The following is a 22,126-nucleotide window of genomic DNA, read 5'->3' as shown; positions in this document are numbered from 1 at the left end:
CCCCCGTGCTGTCACTGCTTTGTTCAGGGGGGGGTCTCTGCTGATGCCCCCTTCAGCATGCGTCAGACAAACATGAGTGCTTTTTGTTGGTTGCGAGTTCGAAGACTAATCCTGTTTACATTATAAGGACTCATGTCCCCCGAGACGCGTCCATTGGCTCAGAGGTTATGGGTCTATGAGATTAGCTTTACACTGAAAGGATCGGCCAGACAATTTACCATCAATGGCTGCCATTTATTTCTTACTTTGAAAGGGTGTGTGCTGACAGTTACACAAGCTGTGTACTCTGATTACTAAATGTTGGTATAGCGGAGGTTTATATTGTGTTTTATATGTTTTAAAACAATAAAGAGACATTGATCTAAAACAAGAGGATTACACAGAAATGAAATCTGATGAGAGATGTGATTTCCTCCCTGGTTTCAGGGTCATGGTACAATGACTGTCCCCACACCGTCCATCACTGGCTGTGATGGACATTATTTATAATTAGGGACAATTAGTCCTTTTGGTTGAATTAGCGTCCATTGTTCTCCGGGTCCTTGATGGTGAAGAACTTGTCCATTGAAGGATTGTTGGGATGAGGCAGAGCTGCAGCTGCAGCTCTATGGAAGCTCGTCCATGGTTCCTGGTAATGGTGCTCTGTCATTGGCTGGCAGCTGGTCCAGGACGGGACAGAGGACAGGATGGATGTAAAATCATGTCTTTCACTTTGTTCTTCTTCCTTACCTTTGGTGATGATGATGATGATGATGATGATGATGATGATGAAGCAGCCTGGTCCTGTCTGTGCTCCTGTCTCCCTCTACAGATGCGATGGCGAACCCGTCTCCAGCCAAGAGCCTGGGGGACCCCGGCATCACCCCGCTGTCTCCTTCCCACACACAGGTCACTTCCTGCTCATTGTGTCTCCCTTGTCTTTCACCTTTCAAAGGACCTGCGTCCAATAGTGTCCCGCTCACACTAATGTCCTGCTGCTTGACGTCAAATCACACTCATGTCTGTGCCGTGGCTCTCAGAACACAGAGTGTGTTCAGGAGGCGTGCAGTGGAACAGCAGCTTAATGAGACTGCAGCAGGAAGCACTACTATTGTACACTACAGTTAGTATCTATATGCACACAACAGAAACATTTACTGTACTTTAACAGTTATAACTTAAATACATTTAGTATATCAACACAAGTAGAAATATTCCGTCGTCTGTCCCCTTCTGCTGGTCTTCTGTCGTGATTCAGTCAAACCAGTAAAGCTTCTTAGTGCTGCTGGACAGGTGAAGTGAAGCCTGGCGTGAATAGTGAGTTACACCTGAGCCACTCCGATCAGCCGCTCCATGAAGAACCTGAGCCACTCCGATCAGCCGCTCCATGAAGAACCTGAGCCACTCCGATCAGCCGCTCCATGAAGAACCTGAGCCACTTCTTCCTGGAGCAGCTGATAGGAGCCGCTCCATGAAGAACCTGAGCCACTCCGATCAGCCGCTCCATGAAGAACCTGAGCCACTTCTTCCTGGAGCAGCTGATAGGAGCCGCTCCATGAAGAACCTGAGCCACTTCTTCCTGGAGCGGCTGATAGGAGCCGCTCCATGAAGAACCTGAGCCACTTCTTCCTGGAGCGGCTGATAGGAGCCGCTCCATGAAGAACCTGAGCCACTTCTTCCTGGAGCAGCTGATAGGAGCCGCTCCATGAAGAACCTGAGCCACTTCTTCCTGGAGCGGCTGATAGGAGCCGCTCCATGAAGAACCTGAGCCACTTCTCCCTGGAGCGGCTGATCGGAGCTGCTCCATGTTCAGGAGGGAATCAGGATCAGTCTCACTTCTAGAGCTGCTTCACTTCAGTCTGCAGAGGAAACTCACTACTTCCACCACATGGGTTCATTTGTGGGGCGTGGTGGTGGTGGTGAGTGGTGGTGAGCGGTGGTGAGCGGTGGTGTGTGATGGTGAGTGGTGGTGGTGTGTGGTGGTGAGTGGTGGTGGTGAGGAGTGGTTGGGTGTGGTGGTGAGCGGTGGTGAGTGGTGGTGAGGAGTGTTGGTGAGTGGTGGTGAGTGGTAGTGAGCGGTGGTGAGTGGTGATGGTAAGTGGTGGTGAGGAGTGGTGAGTGGTGGTGGTGCGTGGTGGTGAGGAGTGGTTGGGTGTGGTGGTGAGCGGTGGTGAGTGGTGGTGGTGAGTGGTGGTGAGTGGTAGTGAGTGGTGATGGTAAGTGGTGGTGAGGAGTGGTGGTGTGTGGTGGTGAGTGGTGGTGAGGAGTGGTTGGGTGTGGTGGTGAGCGGTGGTGAGTGGTGGTGAGGAGTGGTGGTGAGTGGTGGTGAGTGGTAGTGAGCGGTGGTGAGTGGTGATGGTAAGTGGTGGTGAGGAGTGGTGGTGTGTGGTGGTGAGTGGTGGTGAGTGGTGGTGAGGGGTGGTGTGTGGTGGTGAGTGGTGGTGAGTGGTCGTGAGTGGTGGTGTGTGGTGGTGAGGGGTGGTGCGTGGTGGTGAGGGGTGGTGAGTGGTGATGGTAAGTGGTGGTGGTGAGCGGTGGTGTGTGGTGGTACGTGGTGGTGAGGGGTGGTGCGTGGTGGTGAGGGGTGGTGAGTGGTGATGGTAAGTGGTGGTGGTGTGTGGTGGTGCGTGGTGGTGAGGGGTGGTGAGTGGTGATGGTAAGTGGTGGTGGTGAGCGGTGGTGAGTGGTGGTGAGTGGTGGTGAGCGGTGGTGAGTAGTGGTGAGGAGTGGTGGTGCGTGGTGAGGAGTGGTGGTGCGTGGTGGTGAGTGGTGGTGAGTGGTGGTGAGGAGTGGTGAGGAGTGGTGGTGAGCGGTGGTGTGTGATGGTGAGTGGTGGTGGTGTGTGGTGGTGAGTGGTGGTGGTGAGGAGTGGTTGGGTGTGGTGGTGAGCGGTGGTGAGTGGTGGTGAGGAGTGTTGGTGAGTGGTGGTGAGTGGTAGTGAGCGGTGGTGAGTGGTGATGGTAAGTGGTGGTGAGGAGTGGTGAGTGGTGGTGGTGCGTGGTGGTGAGGAGTGGTTGGGTGTGGTGGTGAGCGGTGGTGAGTGGTGGTGGTGAGTGGTGGTGAGTGGTGATGGTAAGTGGTGGTGGTGTGTGGTGGTGCGTGGTGGTGAGGGGTGGTGAGTGGTGATGGTAAGTGGTGGTGGTGAGCGGTGGTGAGTGGTGGTGAGTGGTGGTGAGCGGTGGTGAGTAGTGGTGAGGAGTGGTGGTGCGTGGTGAGGAGTGGTGGTGAGTGGTGGTGAGGAGTGGTGAGGAGTGGTGGTGTGCGGTAGTATGTGGTGGTGCGTGGTGGTGAGTGGTCGTGAGTGGTGGTGTGTGGTGGTGAGGGGTGGTGCGTGGTGGTGAGGGGTCGTGAGTGGTGGTGTGTGGTGGTGAGGGGTGGTGCGTGGTGGTGAGGGGTGGTGAGTGGTCGTGAGTGGTGGTGTGTGGTGGTGAGGGGTGGTGCGTGGTGGTGAGGGGTGGTGAGTGGTGATGGTAAGTGGTGGTGGTGAGCGGTGGTGTGTGGTGGTACGTGGTGGTGAGGGGTGGTGCGTGGTGGTGAGGGGTGGTGAGTGGTGATGGTAAGTGGTGGTGGTGTGTGGTGGTGCGTGGTGGTGAGGGGTGGTGAGTGGTGATGGTAAGTGGTGGTGGTGAGCGGTGGTGAGTGGTGGTGAGTGGTGGTGAGCGGTGGTGAGTAGTGGTGAGGAGTGGTGGTGCGTGGTGAGGAGTGGTGGTGCGTGGTGGTGAGTGGTGGTGAGTGGTGGTGAGGAGTGGTGAGGAGTGGTGGTGTGCGGTAGTATGTGGTGGTGCGTGGTGGTGAGTGGTGGTGAGCGGTGGTGAGTGGTGGTTGTGAGTGGTGGTGAGTGGTCGTGAGTGGTGGTGTGTGGTGGTACGTGGTGGTGAGGGGTGGTGCGTGGTGGTGAGGGGTGGTGAGTGGTGGTGCGTGGTGGTGAGTGGTGGTGAGGAGTGGTGGTGTGCGGTAGTGTGTGGTGGTGCGTGGTGGTGAGTGGTGGTGCGTGGTGATGTGTGGTAGTGTGTGGTGGTGCGTGGTGGTGAGTGGTGGTGCGTGGTGGTGTGTGGTAGTGTGTGGTGGTGCGTGGTGGTGAGTGGTGGTGCGTGGTGGTGTGTGGTAGTGTGTGGTGGTGAGTGGTGGTGTGTGGTGGTGTGTGGTAGTGTGTGGTGGTGCGTGGTGGTGATGCGTGGTGGTGAGGGATGGTGATCCTCCAGGACTGGAGCAGGCAGTGGTATGAGACGAGTCCTCACACTGTCTTCTGCTTGGCCCTCAGGAGGACTCGGACCAGGTCCCCCCCGGACCCTCCTATGTGGTGGTGGTCGCCATCGACTTCGGGACCACGTCCAGCGGTTACGCTTACGCCTTCACCAAGGAGCCGGAGTGCATTCACACCATGAGGTGTGTTGACACTAGTGCAGACGCTGAGGAGTGTGTGGCAGCTGGAAACAGCACAGCACTCCTCACACACCTTGAATGATGTTCCAGGAGCAGAATGAAAACCTGGAATGAATCCAGGATTTCAATAATCTTCACTTCTTCACCAGCCGCTCACTTCATGGCACGAGTTGATTGTTTACTGACTCTGTGAGCGTGAGCAGGGTGTCTCTCATCACATCTGGTCTCTCATCACATCTGGTCTCTCATCACATCTGGTCTCTCATCACATCTGGATGGACTCCACTCACAGAACCACCGCATGACGCTTCATCACCTTGTCTCCCTTTACACTACCTCTCTAGTGAAAACTCAGCAGATTTGCATTTTCGTTTCAGAAAAGTTTCACATTTACACTGTAATGTTCTAAGAACAACGTCTGACTGGAACACTGACTGGAACACTGACTGGAACACTGACTGGAACACTGACTGGAACACTGACTGGAACACTGACAGGAACACTGACAGGAACACTGACTGGAACACTGACTGGAACACTGACAGGAACACTGACTGGAACACTGACTGGAACACTGGCATGTGTGACGTAGCTCTCTCTAGACTAAAGGAGAGCAGGGCAGGTATCATTAGCTTGTGTGACGTAGCTCTCTATAGACTAATGGAGAGCAGGTATCATTAGCTTGTGTGACGTAGCTCTCTCTAGACTAATGGAGAGCAGGTATCATTAGCTTGTGTGACGTAGCTCTCTCTAGACTAATGGAGAGCAGGGCAGGTATCATTAGCTTGTGTGACGTAGCTCTCTCTAGACTAATGGAGAGCAGGGCAGGTATCATTAGCTTGTGTGACGTAGCTCTCTCTAGACTAATGGAGAGCAGGGCAGGTATCATTAGCTTATGTGACGTAGCTCTCTCTAGACTAATGGAGAGCAGGTATCATTAGCTTGTGTGACGTAGCTCTCTCTAGACTAATGGAGAGCAGGTATCATTAGCTTGTGTGACGTAGCTCTCTCTAGACTAAAGGAGAGCAGGGCAGGTATCATTAACTTGTGTGACGTAGCTCTCTCTAGACTAAAGGAGAGCAGGGCAGGTATCATTAGCTTGTGTGACGTAGCTCTCTATAGACTAATGGAGAGCAGGGCAGGTATCATTAGCTTGTGTGACGTAGCTCTCTCTAGACTAATGGAGAGCAGGTATCATTAGCTTGTGTGACGTAGCTCTCTCTAGACTAATGGAGAGCAGGGCAGGTATCATTAGCTTGTGTGACGTAGCTCTCTCTAGACTAATGGAGAGCAGGGCAGGTATCATTAGCTTGTGTGACGTAGCTCTCTCTAGACTAAAGGAGAGCAGGGCAGGTATCATTAGCTTGTGTGACGTAGCTCTCTCTAGACTAATGGAGAGCAGGGCAGGTATCATTAGCTTGTGTGACGTAGCTCTCTCTAGACTAATGGAGAGCAGGGCAGGTATCATTAGCTTGTGTGACGTAGCTCTCTCTAGACTAATGGAGAGCAGGTATCATTAGCTTGTGTGACGTAGCTCTCTCTAGACTAAAGGAGAGCAGGTATCATTAGCTTGTGTGACGTAGCTCTCTCTAGACTAATGGAGAGCAGGTATCATTAGCTTGTGTGACGTAGCTCTCTCTAGACTAATGGAGAGCAGGGCAGGTATCATTAGCTTGTGTGACGTAGCTCTCTCTAGACTAAAGGAGAGCAGGGCAGGTATCATTAGCTTGTGTGACGTAGCTCTCTCTAGACTAATGGAGAGCAGGTATCATTAGCTTGTGTGACGTAGCTCTCTCTAGACTAATGGAGAGCAGGGCAGGTATCATTAGCTTGTGTGACGTAGCTCTCTCTAGACTAAAGGAGAGCAGGGCAGGTATCATTAGCTTGTGTGACGTAGCTCTCTCTAGACTAATGGAGAGCAGGGCAGGTATCATTAGCTTGTGTGACGTAGCTCTCTCTAGACTAATGGAGAGCAGGGCAGGTATCATTAGCTTGTGTGACGTAGCTCTCTCTAGACTAATGGAGAGCAGGTATCATTAGCTTGTGTGACGTAGCTCTCTCTAGACTAAAGGAGAGCAGGTATCATTAGCTTGTGTGACGTAGCTCTCTCTAGACTAATGGAGAGCAGGTATCATTAGCTTGTGTGACGTAGCTCTCTCTAGACTAATGGAGAGCAGGGCAGGTATCATTAGCTTGTGTGACGTAGCTCTCTCTAGACTAAAGGAGAGCAGGGCAGGTATCATTAGCTTGTGTGACGTAGCTCTCTCTAGACTAAAGGAGAGCAGGGCAGGTATCATTAGCCGACGATACCGACGTTTCCTTTTCATGTCAATGTCCTCCTTTTGCTCCTTCTTCCTGTCTGACCAGGCGTTGGGAGGGTGGAGACCCGGGAGTGTCCAATCAGAAGACCCCCACCACCATCCTGCTGACTCCAGACAGGAAGTTCCACAGCTTTGGTTACGCTGCTCGGGACTTCTACCACGACCTGGATCCCAGCGAGTCCAAGCAGTGGCTGTACCTGGAGAAGTTCAAGATGAAGCTCCACACCACGGCGGTGAGGCCGCTCTGCCGCCGCCGCCGCTCTGCCGCCGCCGCTCTGCCGCCGCCGCTCTGCCGCCGCCGCTCTGCCGCCATCACCCCCACCTGCCGGGGCGCTGCGTCACATTACAAGATTGTAATAGAAACCTTTTGACACAAGTACACACTTGAACTCGGTTGTACTTTATCTAGCGAGCACCAACCACAACACAGCTTCTCTTTACTGAGAAAAAGAATCACCTGGAGTATTTCTAATCTCCAGAAGGGCTGGACTGAGAATATAATCCAGTTTAAGATTAAGGCTCAGTCGTTTCATTCATGGTTCAAGGTCTCAGTGTCATTGCTTGTTCGTAGGGATGCACCCATACCCACACCAGTATTAGGTGTCATGTCCGATACCACACGGAGTACTCCAACCCCAAAACATCCCTGCGAGTACTACGTGACGTCGTACTTCGTACGACACCCTGTAAACTACCTTCTCCTGAAATATCCAGAGGAGAATATACTTCTTACTACACCCTGTAAACTACCTTCTCCTGAAATATCCAGAGGAGAATATACTTCTTACTACACCCTGTAAACTACCTTCTCCTGAAATATCCAGAGGAGAATATACTTCTTACTACGCCCTGTAAACTACGTTCTCCTGAAATATCCAGAGGAGAAAATACTTCTTACTACACCCTGTAAACTACGTTCTCCTGAAATATCCAGAGGAGAAAATACTTCTTACTACACCCTGTAAACTACGTTCTCCTGAAATATCCAGAGGAGAATATACTTCTTACTACACCCTGTAAACTACGTTCTCCTGAAATATCCAGAGGAGAATATACTTCTTACTACGCCCTGTAAACTACCTTCTCCTGAAATATCCAGAGGAGAATATACTTCTTACTACGCCCTGTAAACTACGTTCTCCTGAAATATCCAGAGGAGAATATACTTCTTACTACACCCTGTAAACTACGTTCTCCTGAAATATCCAGAGGAGAAAATACTTCTTACTACGCCCTGTAAACTACGTTCTCCTGAAATATCCAGAGGAGAAAATACTTCTTACTACACCCTGTAAACTACGTTCTCCTGAAATATCCAGAGGAGAAAATACTTCTTACTACACCCTGTAAACTACGTTCTCCTGAAATATCCAGAGGAGAAAATACTTCTTACTACACCCTGTAAACTACGTTCTCCTGAAATATCCAGAGGAGAAAATACTTCTTACTACACCCTGTAAACTACGTTCTCCTGAAATATCCAGAGGAGAAAATACTTCTTACTACACCCTGTAAACTACGTTCTCCTGAAATATCCAGAGGAGAAAATACTTCTTACTACACCCTGTAAACTACGTTCTCCTGAAATATCCAGAGGAGAATATACTTCTTACTACACCCTGTAAACTACGTTCTCCTGAAATATCCAGAGGAGAAAATACTTCTTACTACGCCCTGTAAACTACGTTCTCCTGAAATATCCAGAGGAGAAAATACTTCTTACTACACCCTGTAAACTACGTTCTCCTGAAATATCCAGAGGAGAAAATACTTCTTACTACACCCTGTAAACTACGTTCTCCTGAAATATCCAGAGGAGAAAATACTTCTTACTACACCCTGTAAACTACGTTCTCCTGAAATATCCAGAGGAGAAAATACTTCTTACTACACCCTGTAAACTACGTTCTCCTGAAATATCCAGAGGAGAAAATACTTCTTACTACACCCTGTAAACTACGTTCTCCTGAAATATCCAGAGGAGAAAATACTTCTTACTACACCCTGTAAACTACGTTCTCCTGAAATATCCAGAGGAGAAAATACTTCTTACTACGCCCTGTAAACTACGTTCTCCTGAACCTTCATCAGCAGAGACATTTGGACCAGCAGAGTTTGGGCGACATCGATCAATAGTTTAACTGTTCAGCATAAAACTTCGAGCCATGCTACATGTTAATGCTACATGCTAATGCGACACGCTACATGCTACATGCTAAAACGTTTCAGGGTTCACACACCAGCAATGTACATGCTAAACATGGTTAAAGTCTGACTGATCCTCAGTCCCTCGGTCTGCAGTAGCATAGCGCTGAGCGGAGAGAGATGCTACGCTATGCTATGCTATGCTACGCTACTGTAGCCTGGGAGGCTGGTGGAGGTGACGTAGCATCGACACAGAATGGTGGAGGTGATGTAGCATCGGCACAGAATGGTGGAGGTGAAGTAGCCTCGACATAGAGAATGGTGGAGGTGACGTAGCCTCGACATAGAGAATGGTGGAGGTGACGTAGGGTCGACAAAGAGGCTGGCGGAGGTGACGTAGCCTCGAAACAGGCTGGAGGTGACGTAGTGTAGACACAGATGCTGGTGGAGGTGACGTAGCATCTAAATGGAGGTTGGTGAAGGTGACAGTGTTGACACAGAATCGTGGAGGTGATGTAGCATAGACACAGAGACTGGTGGAGGTGACGTAGCCTGGACATAGAGGCTGGTGGAGGTGACATAGCCCCAACACATAGGCTTGTGGGGGTGACGTAGCGTAGACACAGAGACTAGTGGAGATGACATAGCCTCACAACAGAGGCTGGTGGAGGTGACGTAGCGTAGACACAGATGCTGGTGGCGGTTACGTAGCGTAGACACAAAGGCTGGTGGAGATGATGTAGCCTCACAACAGAGGCTGGTGGAGGTCATGTAGTGTAGACACAGATATGGTGAAGGTGACGTAGCGTAGACACAGAGGCTAGTGAAGGTGACGTAGCATAGACACAGATGCCAGTGGGGGTGATGTAGCGTAGACACAGATGCTGGTGAAGGTGACGTAGCGTAGACACAGAGGCTAGTGAAGGTGACATAGCGTAGACACAGATGCTGGCGGGGTGACGTAGGGTAGACACAGATGCTGGCGGGGTGACGTAGCGTAGACACAGATGCCGGTGGGGGTGACGTAGCGTAGACACAGATGCCAGTGAAGGTGACGTAGCGTAGACACAGATGCTGGCGGGGTGACGTAGGGTAGACACAGATGCTGGCGGGGTGACGTAGCGTAGACACAGATGCCGGTGGGGGTGACGTAGCGTAGACACAGATGCCAGTGAAGGTGACGTAGCGTAGACACAGATGCTGGCGGGGTGACGTAGGGTAGACACAGATGCTGGCAGGGTGACGTAGCGTAGACACAGATGCTGGTGGTTGTGACGTAGCGTAGACACAGATGCCAGTGAAGGTGACGTAGCGTAGACACAGATGCTGGCGGGGTGACGTAGGGTAGACACAGATGCTGGCGGGGTGACGTAGGGTAGACACAGATGCTGGCAGGGTGACGTAGCGTAGACACAGATGCTGGTGGTTGTGACGTAGCGTAGACACAGATGCCAGTGAAGGTGACGTAGCGTAGACACAGATGCTGGCGGGGTGACGTAGGGTAGACACAGATGCTGGCGGGGTGACGTAGGGTAGACACAGATGCTGGCGGGGTGACGTAGCGTAGACACAGATGCCGGTGGGGGTGACGTAGCGTAGACACAGATGCTGGTGTCCCTGATCAGGGACAGTGTTTGTTGATGGGAAGATGAAGAGGGAGACGTACGTCTTCTGGACTCTAGTATCACTAACTAAGTCTTCTTGTCCTCCTTCAGAATCTGTCCATTAACACCGACCTGCACGCAGCCAATGGGAAGAGGGTCAAAGCTTTGGACATATTTGCATATGCGCTGGCTTTCTTCAAGGAGCAGGCACTGAAGGTACCCTCCACCCGCTCCATACTCGTGTCCATTAAAACATGACGTAGGAAGCACGTGAGCCCGGTAGTGTGAGTCCCCAGTGTGAGCCCCAGTGTGTCACTAAGTGTGAACCCCCAGTCTGAGCCCCCAGTGTGAGCCCCAGTGTGAGCCCCCAGTGTGTCACTAAGTGTGAGCCCCCAGTGTGAGCCCCCAGTGTGAGCCCCAGTGTGAGCCCCCAGTGTGTCACTAAGTGTGAGCCCACAGTCTGAGCCCCCAGTGTGAGCCCCCAGTGTGAGCCCTGCAGTGTGAGCCCCAGTGTGAGCCCCAGTGTGAGCCCCCAGTGTGAGCCCCCAGTGTGAGCCCCAGTGTGAGCCCCAGTGTGAGCCCCCAGTGTGTCACTAAGTGTGAGCCCACAGTCTGAGCCCCCAGTGTGAGCCCCAGTGTGAGCCCCCAGTGTGTCACTAAGTGTGAGCCCCCAGTGTGAGCCCCCAGTGTGAGCCCCAGTGTGAGCCCCAGTGTGAGCCCCAGTGTGAGCCCCCAGTGTGTCACTAAGTGTGAGCCCACAGTCTGAGCCCCCAGTGTGAGCCCCAGTGTGAGCCCCCAGTGTGAGCCCCAGTGTGAGCCCCCAGTGTGTCACTAAGTGTGAGCCCACAGTCTGAGCCCCCAGTGTGAGCCCCAGTGTGAGCCCCCAGTGTGTCACTAAGTGTGAGCCCCCAGTCTGAGCCCCCAGTGTGAGCCCCAGTGTGAGCCCCAGTGTGTCACTAAGTGTGAGCCCCCAGTCTGAGCCCCCAGTGTGAGCCCCCAGTGTGTCACTAAGTGTGAGCCCCCAGTCTGAGCCCCAGTGTGAGCCCCCAGTGTGAGCCCACAGTGTGAGCCCCAGTGTGAGCCCCCAGTCTGAGCCCCCAGTGTGAGCCCCAGTGTGAGCCCCCAGTGTGAGCCCACAGTGTGAGCCCCAGTGTGTCACTAAGTGTGAGCCCCCAGTCTGAGCCCCCAGTGTGAGCCCCAGTGTGAGCCCCCAGTGTGAGCCCCAGTGTGTCACTAAGTGTGAGCCCCCAGTCTGAGCCCCCAGTGTGAGCCCTGCAGTGTGAGCCCCCAGTGTGAGCCCCCAGTGTGAGCCCACAGTGTGAGCCCCAGTGTGTCACTAAGTGTGAGCCCCCAGTCTGAGCCCCCAGTGTGAGCCCTGCAGTGTGAGCCCCCAGTGTGAGCCCCCAGTGTGAGCCCCAGTGTGAGCCCCAGTGTGAGCCCTGCAGTGTGAGCCCCCAGTGTGAGCCCCATTGTGAGCCCCCATTGTGAGCCCCCAGTGTGAGCCTCAGTGTGAGCCCCAGTGTGAGCCCCAGTGTGAGCCCCGCAGTGTGAGCCCCCAGTGTGAGCCCCCAGTGTGAGCCCCAGTGTGAGCCCCAGTGTGTCACTAAGTGTGAGCCCCCAGTGTGAGCCCCCAGTGTGAGCCCCAGTGTGAGCCCTGCAGTGTGAGCCCTGCAGTGTGAGCCCCAGTGTGAGCCCCAGTGTGAGCCCCAGTGTGTCACTAAGTGTGAGCCCCCAGTGTGAGCCCCCAGTGTGAGCCCCCAGTGTGAGCCCCAGTGTGAGCCCCCAGTGTGAGCCCCCAGTGTGAGCCCTGCAGTGTGAGCCCCAGTGTGAGCCCTGCAGTGTGAGCCCCCAGTGTGAGCCCCCAGTGTGAGCCCTGCAGTGTGAGCCCCAGTGTGAGCCCCAGTGTGAGCCCCCAGTGTGAGCCCCCAGTGTGAGCCCCAGTGTGTCACTAAGTGTGAGCGCCTCCATGTTGACTGCAGGAGCTGAGCGACCAGACCGGCGGGGAGTTCCTCAACAGCGACGTGCGGTGGGTCATCACTGTTCCTGCCATCTGGAAAATGCCTGCCAAGCAGTTCATGAGGGAAGCTGCCTACAAGGTGGGGAAGCAAAGCTCCACCCACGTGTCTCCACACAGCAGCTCCACCTTCCCCACACATTCTGCTGCACTGAGTGAAGTACAGGAGCCTGCAGGGATCAAACTCATTTAGTCCAGAGCCACAGAGCCCCCCCTCATCTGGAGTCCTCCAGGAGAACGATGGAACCATGTGTTTTCTGTTGTTATTGTATTAATACTGTGAGGGTGGAGGGGTGGAGGGTGGAGGAGGCAGCTCCAAGAACATCCAGCTCTAATAGGAGACATCCAGAACCTAGAACAGAATCCTGCTGGAACAGAAATTGTCCCAGAAATTATTACGATAAACGATAATATTTCTGCTTCGATACCATTTTTCCACTAATATATTAATAATCGTATAATAATACAAGTATTCCCTTTTAAAGATACATAAACTTTTATTTCTTAATATTTAAAACTGTATCAGGAAGAAAGAGATTGTAAATCTCCTAAATAAAGAATCAAAACCACCTCATGTCCCCCCCTCTCCTCCTCAGGGGGTCTCATGGTGCTCTCAGGTGTACCAGGTGCCCCCCCCCCCCCCCCACACACACACACACACACACACACACACACACACACACACACACACACACACACACACAAGAGTGATTGACAGGCAGTGTTGGGAAAGTTCAGTTTCTACATGAACCAGTTCAGGTCATAGTTCTACATTCATAGTTCTACATTCATAGTTCTACATTCATAGTTCTACATTCATAGTTCTACATTCATAGTTCCAAAAATGAAGTAGTGTTTCACTATGTTGCTGCGAGGTTTGGAGTTACGTGATGCCCCTGAACGCATCACCCAGTATCAGCAGCATGAAGCTTGTTAACCCTTAAAGCCGAGTCGTCCTCCACAGGGTTCAGAGTAAAGATAAGAGTAGTGGCCTGTCGTCCAGAAAGTACTGTGACCATACCAAGAAGTACTAATGGTGAGACAGAGTCTGAGGTAGTACTGCTGTCTTCTACTTGTTTTAGTCGTGATGCTTCACATGTTGATGACGTAGGCGGCGGAGCTCACACACCACTGCTCACACACCACCGCTCACACACCACTGCTCACACACCACTGCTCACACACCACTGCTCACACACCACCGCTCACACACCACCGCTCACACACCACTGCTCACACACCACTGCTCACACACCACCGCTCACACACCACCGCTCACACACCACCGCTCACACACCACTGCTCACACACCACTGCTCACACACCACCGCTCACACACCACCGCTCACACACCACCGCTCACACACCACTGCTCACACACCACTGCTCACACACCACTGCTCACACACCACCGCTCACACACCACTGCTCACACACCACCGCTCACACACCACGGCTCACACACCACTGCTCACACACCACCGCTCACACACCACTGCTCACACACCACCGCTCACACACCACCGCTCACACACCACCGCTCACACCACCGCTCACACACCACTGCTCACACACCACCGCTCACACACCACCGTTCACACCACCGCTCACACACCACCGCTCACACACCACCGCTCACACACCACCGCTCACACACCACTGCTCACACACCACCGCTCACACACCACTGCTCACACACCACCGCTCACATACCACCGCTCACACACCACCGCTCACACACCACCGTTCACACCACTGCTCACACACCACTGCTCACACACCACTGCTCACACACCACTGCTCACACACCACCGCTCACACACCACCGTTCACACCACCGCTCACACACCACCGCTCACACACCAGCGTTCACACCACCGCTCACACACCACCGCTCACACACCACCGTTCACACCACCGCTCACACACCACTGCTCACACACCACCGCTCACACACCACCGTTCACACACCACCGCTCACACACCACCGTTCATTACCACCGTTCACACACCACCGCTCACACACCACCGCTCACACACCACCGTTCACACCACCGCTCAAACACACCCCCGCTCACACAGCAACGTTTACACCACCGCTCACACACCACTGCTCACACACCACTGCTCACACACCACTGCTCACACACCACTGCTCACACAGCACCGCTCACACACCACCGTTCACACCACCGCTCACACACCACCGCTCACACACCACCGCTCACACCACCGCTCACACACCACCGCTCACACACCACCGCTCACACACCACCGTTCACACACCACCGCTCACACACCACCGTTCATTACCACCGTTCACACCACCGCTCACACACCACCGCTCACACACCACCGCTCACACCACCGCTCACACACCACCGCTCACACACCACCGCTCACACACCACCGTTCACACACCACCGCTCACACACCACCGTTCATTACCACCGTTAACACACCACCGCTCACACACCACCGCTCACACACCACCGTTCACACCACCGCTCAAACACACCCCCGCTCACACAGCAACGTTTACACCACCGTTCACACCACCGTTCACACCACCGTTCACACCACCGCTCACACACCACCGCTCACACACCACCGTTCACACCACCGCTCACACACCACAGTTCACACCACAGTTCACACCACAGTTCACACCACAGTTCACACCACCGTTCACACCACCGCTCACACACCAGGTGGTGCTGGAGCTCCTCCTCCTCGTTACACGCTGACGTTTCACTAAACCAGTTCACTAATAACCAGTGAGCAGGGCGGTGGATGTAAACACCACCGGAGGTTTATGGTGATGAAATATGTAAATATTGAGGGTCAGTCCAGATCCTCACGACCAATCAGCAGACGGCTGCGTTGTAGCTCCTCCTCCTCACAGACCGGTTCCTCGGTGCTAGGAACCTCAACGGAGGGGTAGTGGAACATCGTAGCCGGCGGTCGCGGGTTTTTTCTGGACCTTCCAGAACGTTTCAGTAGGACCACATGAAACCCGCCCCGCCTCACGACGCTCGGGGACAGACGGTGCGGTGGAACCGCGGCTTCGGGTTTTCTTTCCTCAGCATCTTGAACAGCAGAGGAAGTTTGAAACCATCAACCACTGTTGATCAATACTTTAATTGGTAGAACCATGAACTATCAGGAACCACTGTTGATCAATACTTTAATTAGTAGAACCCTGAACTATCAGGAACCACTGTTGATCAATACTTTAATTGGTAGAACCATGAACTATCAGGAACCACTGTTGATCAATACTTTAATTGGTAGAACCATGAACTATCAGGAACCACTGTTGATCACTACTTTAATTAGTAGAACCCTGAACTATCAGGAACCACTGTTGATCAATACTTTAATTAGTAGAACCCTGAACTATCAGGAACCACTGTTGATCAATACTTTAATTGGTAGAACCATGAACTATCAGGAACCACTGTTGATCAATACTTTAATTAGTAGAACCATGAACTATCAGGAACCACTGTTGATCAATACTTTAATTAGTAGAACCCTGAACTATCGGGAACCACTGTTGATCAATACTTTGATTGGTGGAACCATGAACTATCAGGAACCACTGTCCAGGTGAAGACAGAGCTCCACTGCATGAAGAGAAGGAGCATTCCACTGAACACACTGTAGGACACAAAGACATGAAAGCAGAAGAGAAACTAGAAGTTGTCCAGATAAAGGCGGAGGTCTGGGGCCTGTGGTTCCACATGTGTCCCTCTGTGACCTCCGTCCAGGAACATGCAGGTGGAGAACTTGTCCTTCAGAACAGGTCAAGGTTCTGCAGGAGGTCATTAAGGTCTGCTGTCTGTCCTCCTGCAGTCTGGTCTGGTGTCTCGGGACGTCCCCGAGCAGCTGATCATCGCCTTGGAGCCGGAGGCCGCCTCCATCTACTGCCGCAAGCTCCGCCTCCATCAGATGGTGGACCTGGGAACCCCACCCACCCAGAACGGCTTCAGCCCCACCGAGAACCTGGGCAGTGGAATGACTCAAGGTACCACACAGTCCGAGCAGTCAGCTGGCACGCTGCCACGCCGCTCTGCTCATGGGTCAATGTCTTTTCTGTCCATAGCGTCTCCGGGACATGGTAAACATGTCGTCCATACCAGTAGCACATGCATGAAGGACACCCTGCTTTGGCTGCTTGTCCCCTGTCTGTCCTCTTTCCTCTCACTGCATGAATCAGTGTGACTGATTGTGTGTTGGGATCAGCTTGAAGACGAAGACGGAGACTGAACCTCCGTCAGGTCTTCTTCCTTCACTGATGGTTGATCAGACACCTGAAGCAGCAGCAGCAAAACTTTGTCTCATTCCATCATGAATGTGTCCATTAACAGGACTGTCCTCAGTCTGTCTCTCACTCGTCCTCCTCCTGCCTGCAGCCACACTGAGTCCATGTTGTTATGCTGGTTCCCAGCATGGGGGGGCGCCAGAGAGCAAATCAAGCTCAATCTGTCAATGTCCTGCTTGTTTCTGTTTCTGTGTTTCAGTGATTTGATTCTGAAAACACAAACCTCTTAATTCTACGTCAGTTACCTACGTCAGTTATCTTTCTATCGAGCCTTCAGTCACTGGCGTGTTTAATTGTTCTTGGCAGAAGGAACCGTTTCTATTCAGAACCACAGTTTAGAACTCTATCTGGTGGTGTAAGAACCAGCAGCTCTCATGTCAGGGTGGAGGAACTCTGATGGTGTCAGGGTGGAGGGGAACTGTGGTGGAGGAACTCTGATGGTGTCAGGGTGGAGGTGAACTGTGGTGGTGTCAGGGTGGAGGAACTCTGATGGTGTCAGGGTGGAGGCAAACTGTGGTGGATGAACTCTGATGGTGTCAGGGTGGAAGTGAACTGTGGTGGAGGAACTCTGATGGTGTCAGGGTGGAGGCGAACTGTGGTGGAGGAACTCTGATGGTGTCAGGGTGGAGGTGAACTGTGGTGGTGTCAGGGTGGAGGCGAACTGTGGTGGAGGAACTCTGATGGTGTCAGGGTGGAGGTGAACTGTGGTGGTGTCAGGGTGGAGGTGAACTGTGGTGGTGTCAGGGTGGAGGCAAACTGTGGTGGAGGAACTCTGATGGTGTCAGGGTGGAGGTGAACTGTGGTGGAGGAACTCTGATGGTGTCAGGGTGGAGGCGAACTGTGGTGGTGTCAGGGTGGAGGCGAACTGTGGTGGAGGAACTCTGATGGTGTCAGGGTGGAGGTGAACTCTGGTGGTGTCAGGGTGGAGGCGAACTGTGGTGGAGGAACTCTGATGGTGTCAGGGTGGAGGTGAACTGTGGTGGAGGAACTGTGGTGGTGGGTTAGATAGAGGGTTAGGGTTAGGCTAACACCAACACTAACCCACACCCACCAAACCTAGACCCACCAGACCCAGACCCACCAGATCCAGACCCACCAGACCCAGACCCACCAGATCCAGACCCACCGAACCCAGACCCACCGAACCCAGACCCACCGAACCCAGACCCTCCAGACCCAGACCCACCGAACCCAGACCCAGACCCACCAGATCAGGACCAACCTCATGAGGTCAGGTCTAAAAGGGTCTGAGGAGGTAGTCTTCATGGCTGCAGGTCGATGAGGGTCCATCACCTCCATAAAGGGGAGGAGCCACCCAGACAGGTACCGTTAGGGGAGGGGCAGAAGCAGGACACTGTGTGTTTACTGGGGCAATAAAGAATAAGGAACTGGCAATTGGACTCCTGGTCTCCTGGTCTCCTGTGTGTGGTGGCCCTGCCCCATGATGCCCTGCCCCACGATGCCCTGCCCCATGATACCCCGCTCCACGATGCCCCGCTCCACGATGCCCCGCTCCACGATACCCTGCTCCACGATACCCCGCTCCATGATACCCTGCCCCACGATACCCTGCCCCACGATACCCTGCCCCACGATACCCTGCTCCACGATACCCCCCCGCTCCACGATGCCCTGCTCCACGATGCCCTGCTCCACGATGCCCCGCTCCACGATACCCTGCCACCAGGATAATCTGCTCCACGATACCCTGCTCCACGATACCCTGCTCCACGATGCCCTGCTCCACGATACCCTGCCCCATGATGCCCTGCCCCATGATACCCTGCCCCACGATACCCTGCCCCACGATACCCTGCCCCACGATACCCCGCTCCACGATACCCCCCCGCTCCACGATGCCCTGCTCCACGATGCCCTGCTCCACGATACCCTGCCACCAGGATAATCTGCTCCACGATACCCTGCTCCACGATGCCCTGCCCCATGATGCCCTGCTCAACGATACCCTGCCACCACGATACCCTGCTCCACGATACCCTGCTCCACGATACCCTGCTCCACGATGCCCTGCTCCACGATACCCTGCCCCATGATGCCCTGCTCAACGATACCCTGCCCCACGATGCCCTGCTCCACGATGCCCTTCCCTACGATGCCCTGCCCCATGATACCCCGCTCCACGATGCCCCGCTCCACGATACCCTGCTCCACAATACCCTGCCACCAGGATACCCTGCCCCACGATGGTCTGCACCACGATACTCCGCCCACCTTCTCCAAAGGAATCAGGCAGAACACAAGCAAACCAGGGTGGGGTCAGAGGTCAAAGTCATGTTAGGTCTCCTCAGGTGAGCAGGAACCTTCAGAGAACAGGTGGAGGATGTGAGAACAAGTGGATGATGTGAGAACAGGTGGAGGATGTGTGAACGGGTGGAGGATGTGACAGCAGGTGGAGGATGTGAGAACAGGTGGAGGATGTGAGAACAAGTGGATGATGTGAGAACAGGTGGAGGATGTGTGAACGGGTGGAGGATGTGAGAACAGGTGGATGATGTGAGAACAGGTGGAGGATGTGTGAACGGGTGGAGGATGTGACAGCAGGTGGAGGATGTGAGAACAGGTGGAGAATGTGAGAACAGGTAGAAGATGTGAGAACAGGTAGATGATGTGAGAACAGGTGGAGGATGTGAGAACAGGTGGAGAATGTGAGAACGGGTGGAGGATGTGAGAACAGGTGGAGGATGTGTGAACGGGTGGATGATGTGAGAGCAGGTGGAGGATGTGAGAACAGGTGGAGGATGTGTGAACGGGTGGATGATGTGAGAGCAGGTGGAGGATGTGAGAACAGGTGGAGGATGTGAGAACGTGTGGAGGTTGTGAGAAGAGGTGGAGGATGTGAGAACGGATCAAGGATGTGAGAACAGGTGGAGGATGTGAGAACGGGTGGAGGATGTGTGAATGGATTGAGGATGTGAGAACAGGTGGAGGATGTGAGAACAGGTGGATGATGTGAAAACAGGTGGATGATGTGAAAACAGGTGGAGGATGTGAAAACAGGTGGAGGATGTGAAAACAGGTGGAGGATGTGACAACAGGTGGAGGATGTGAAAACAGGTGGAGGATGTGAAAACAGGTGGAGGATGTGAGAACGGGTGGAGGATGTGAGAACGGGTGGAGGGTTTGTGTGTCTGAGGTGTTTCCAGCTGTGGGTGTAGCAGCTGGTTTTGTTTGAAGACTGCCTGGTGATCAGTTCCTGCTCCAGGTCGGGGAACAGCTTGTAGCGGCTGATTGGAGGAAGGGTGAGGGTGAGTTGTTGCTGTTGATCACCAAGGTTTCACCAAGTAACACATCAAGTCTTAACCCAACACCACCAAACCCCACCCAACACCACCAAACCCCACCCAACACCACCTAACCCCACCCAACACCACCTAACTCCACCACAGAAAGCTGAGCGGTGAACTCACAGATGTTGTGATATAAATGAAAGTTTGTCAGGAGTTGCTGCTGATGTGTTTGTCGAGCTGTTGGACTGTGGTGGTCTGCAGGTATGGTACGACCAGGCAGGTGTGGTACGACCAGGCAGGTGTGGTACGACCAGGCAGGTGTGGTACGACCAGGCAGGTGTGGTACGACCAGACAGGTGTGGTACGACCAGGCAGGTGTGGTACGACCAGGCAGGTATGGTACGACCAGGCAGGTGTGGTACGACCAGGCAGGTGTGGTACGACCAGCCAGGTGTGGTACGACCAGGCAGGTGTGGTACGACCAGGCAGGTATGGTACGACCAGACAGGTGTGGTACGACCAGGCAGGTATGGTACGACCAGGCAGGTGTGGTACGACCAGGCAGGTATGGTACAACCAGCCAGGTATGGTACGACCAGGCAGGTGTGGTACGACCAGGCAGGTGTGGTACGACCAGGCAGGTGTGGTACGACCAGGCAGGTGTGGTACGACCAGGCAGGTGTGGTACGACCAGGCAGGTGTGGTACGACCAGGCAGGTGTGGTACGACCAGGCAGGTGTGGTACGACCAGGCAGGTATGGTACGACCAGTGCCGCTGTGCTTGTCTTTGTGAGACACATGTGGAGGTCACATGTAGAGGCATGTAGAGATCACATGTAGAGGCATGTAGAGATCACATGTAGAGGTCACATGTAGAGATCACATGTAGAGGTATGTAGAGGTCCCATGTAGAGGCATGTAGAGATCACATGTTGAGGTATGTAGAGCTCCCATGTAGAGGTATGTAGAGATCACATGTAGAGGCATGTAGACATCCCATGTAGAGGTATGTAGAGGTAGGTAGAGATCACATGTTGAGGTATGTAGAGGTCACATGTAGAGATCACATGTTGAGGTATGTAGAGGTCACATGTAGAAGCATGTAGAGGTCACATGTAGAGATCACATGTAGAGGTATGTAGAGCTCCCATGTAGAAGCATGTAGAGGTCACATGTAGAGATCCCATGTAGAGGTATGTAGATATCCCATGTAGAGGCATGTAGAGATCACATGTAGAGGTATGTAGAGATCACATGTAGAGGCATGTAGAGATCACATGTAGAGGTATGTAGAGATCACATGTAGAGCTCCCATGTAGAGCAGCTGCTGCTTCCTCCACCTCACTCACCCATTCTCTCTCTGTTAACAAGCAGCGAAGGAGAATGTTCGACGCAACCGGCAGAGCCGCACCTTTTTGGTGGAAAATGTCGTAGGGGAGCTCTGGGCGGAGCTGGAAGAAGGTAGAGTCTGTCTCCTCTTTACTCACTAATTCTCCTTTACTCACTAATGTTTGCTCTGCTGCCGCCTCACACACACACACACAGGTTCACTCTGGTTCTCACTACTATCCAGTACAAAATGTGTGACTAGTCTTCTAGTTGATGTTTCATCACGAGACTCTGGGCGTGAACCCTGGTGTTAGTGCGAGGTGCACTATGAGCTCAGTTTAGAGCACCAAGCCTCAAGGCCCCTAAACACAGAGCACTTCTACCTGTTTGAGTGTGAGTGAGAGTGACGTCTCACCTCTGAGCACACTAACAAGGTCTGCTTCCTCCTCTAACATCTGGTGAAACGTAGTGATTCTCCTCCTCCTCCACAGTTTTCACACATCACAAGCACTTTGTCTCACCAGGGAAGAGTCCAGGTTCTGATCCGGGTCACAAAGCAAGCACTTTGTCTCACCAGGGAAGAGTTCCCGGTTCTGATCCGGGTCACAAACCAAGCACATGACACTATAATATAAAGTACTTACTAATACATTATTAACAGTGGTAAAGGAGGAGATGTTGTATGAAGAGTAAATATCTACATCCAGGTCTGTTAGCTCTGGTGGTTCTGGTGGCTCTGGTGGTTCTGGTGGTTCTGGTGGTTCTTGCTTGTTAAC

General features: G+C 53.2%; 1 protein-coding gene across 1 annotated transcript in view; it reads left to right on the top strand.

The window, feature by feature from the left end:
• The window catches only part of hspa12a (heat shock protein 12A), a gene marked incomplete at its 3' end in the record, with an annotated part of 65,269 nt that overhangs the window by 27,152 nt on the left and 15,991 nt on the right, over nucleotides 1–22,126 (top strand). The window contains exons 2-8 of the mRNA XM_080493906.1: nucleotides 812–888; nucleotides 4,241–4,365; nucleotides 6,730–6,916; nucleotides 10,544–10,648; nucleotides 12,412–12,528; nucleotides 16,305–16,476; nucleotides 21,396–21,482. Coding sequence (XP_080350032.1) covers nucleotides 812–888; nucleotides 4,241–4,365; nucleotides 6,730–6,916; nucleotides 10,544–10,648; nucleotides 12,412–12,528; nucleotides 16,305–16,476; nucleotides 21,396–21,482 — 870 coding nt within the window. The remainder of the gene's footprint in view (nucleotides 1–811; nucleotides 889–4,240; nucleotides 4,366–6,729; nucleotides 6,917–10,543; nucleotides 10,649–12,411; nucleotides 12,529–16,304; nucleotides 16,477–21,395; nucleotides 21,483–22,126) is intronic.

Source organism: Lipophrys pholis (genome assembly GCF_963383615.2).
Source record: "Lipophrys pholis genome assembly, contig: SCAFFOLD_28, whole genome shotgun sequence".
Classification (NCBI taxonomy): Eukaryota; Metazoa; Chordata; class Actinopteri; order Blenniiformes; family Blenniidae; genus Lipophrys; species Lipophrys pholis.
The sequence above is the reverse complement of the archived record's forward strand: the minus strand, read 5'-3'. Positions and strand labels throughout refer to the sequence as shown.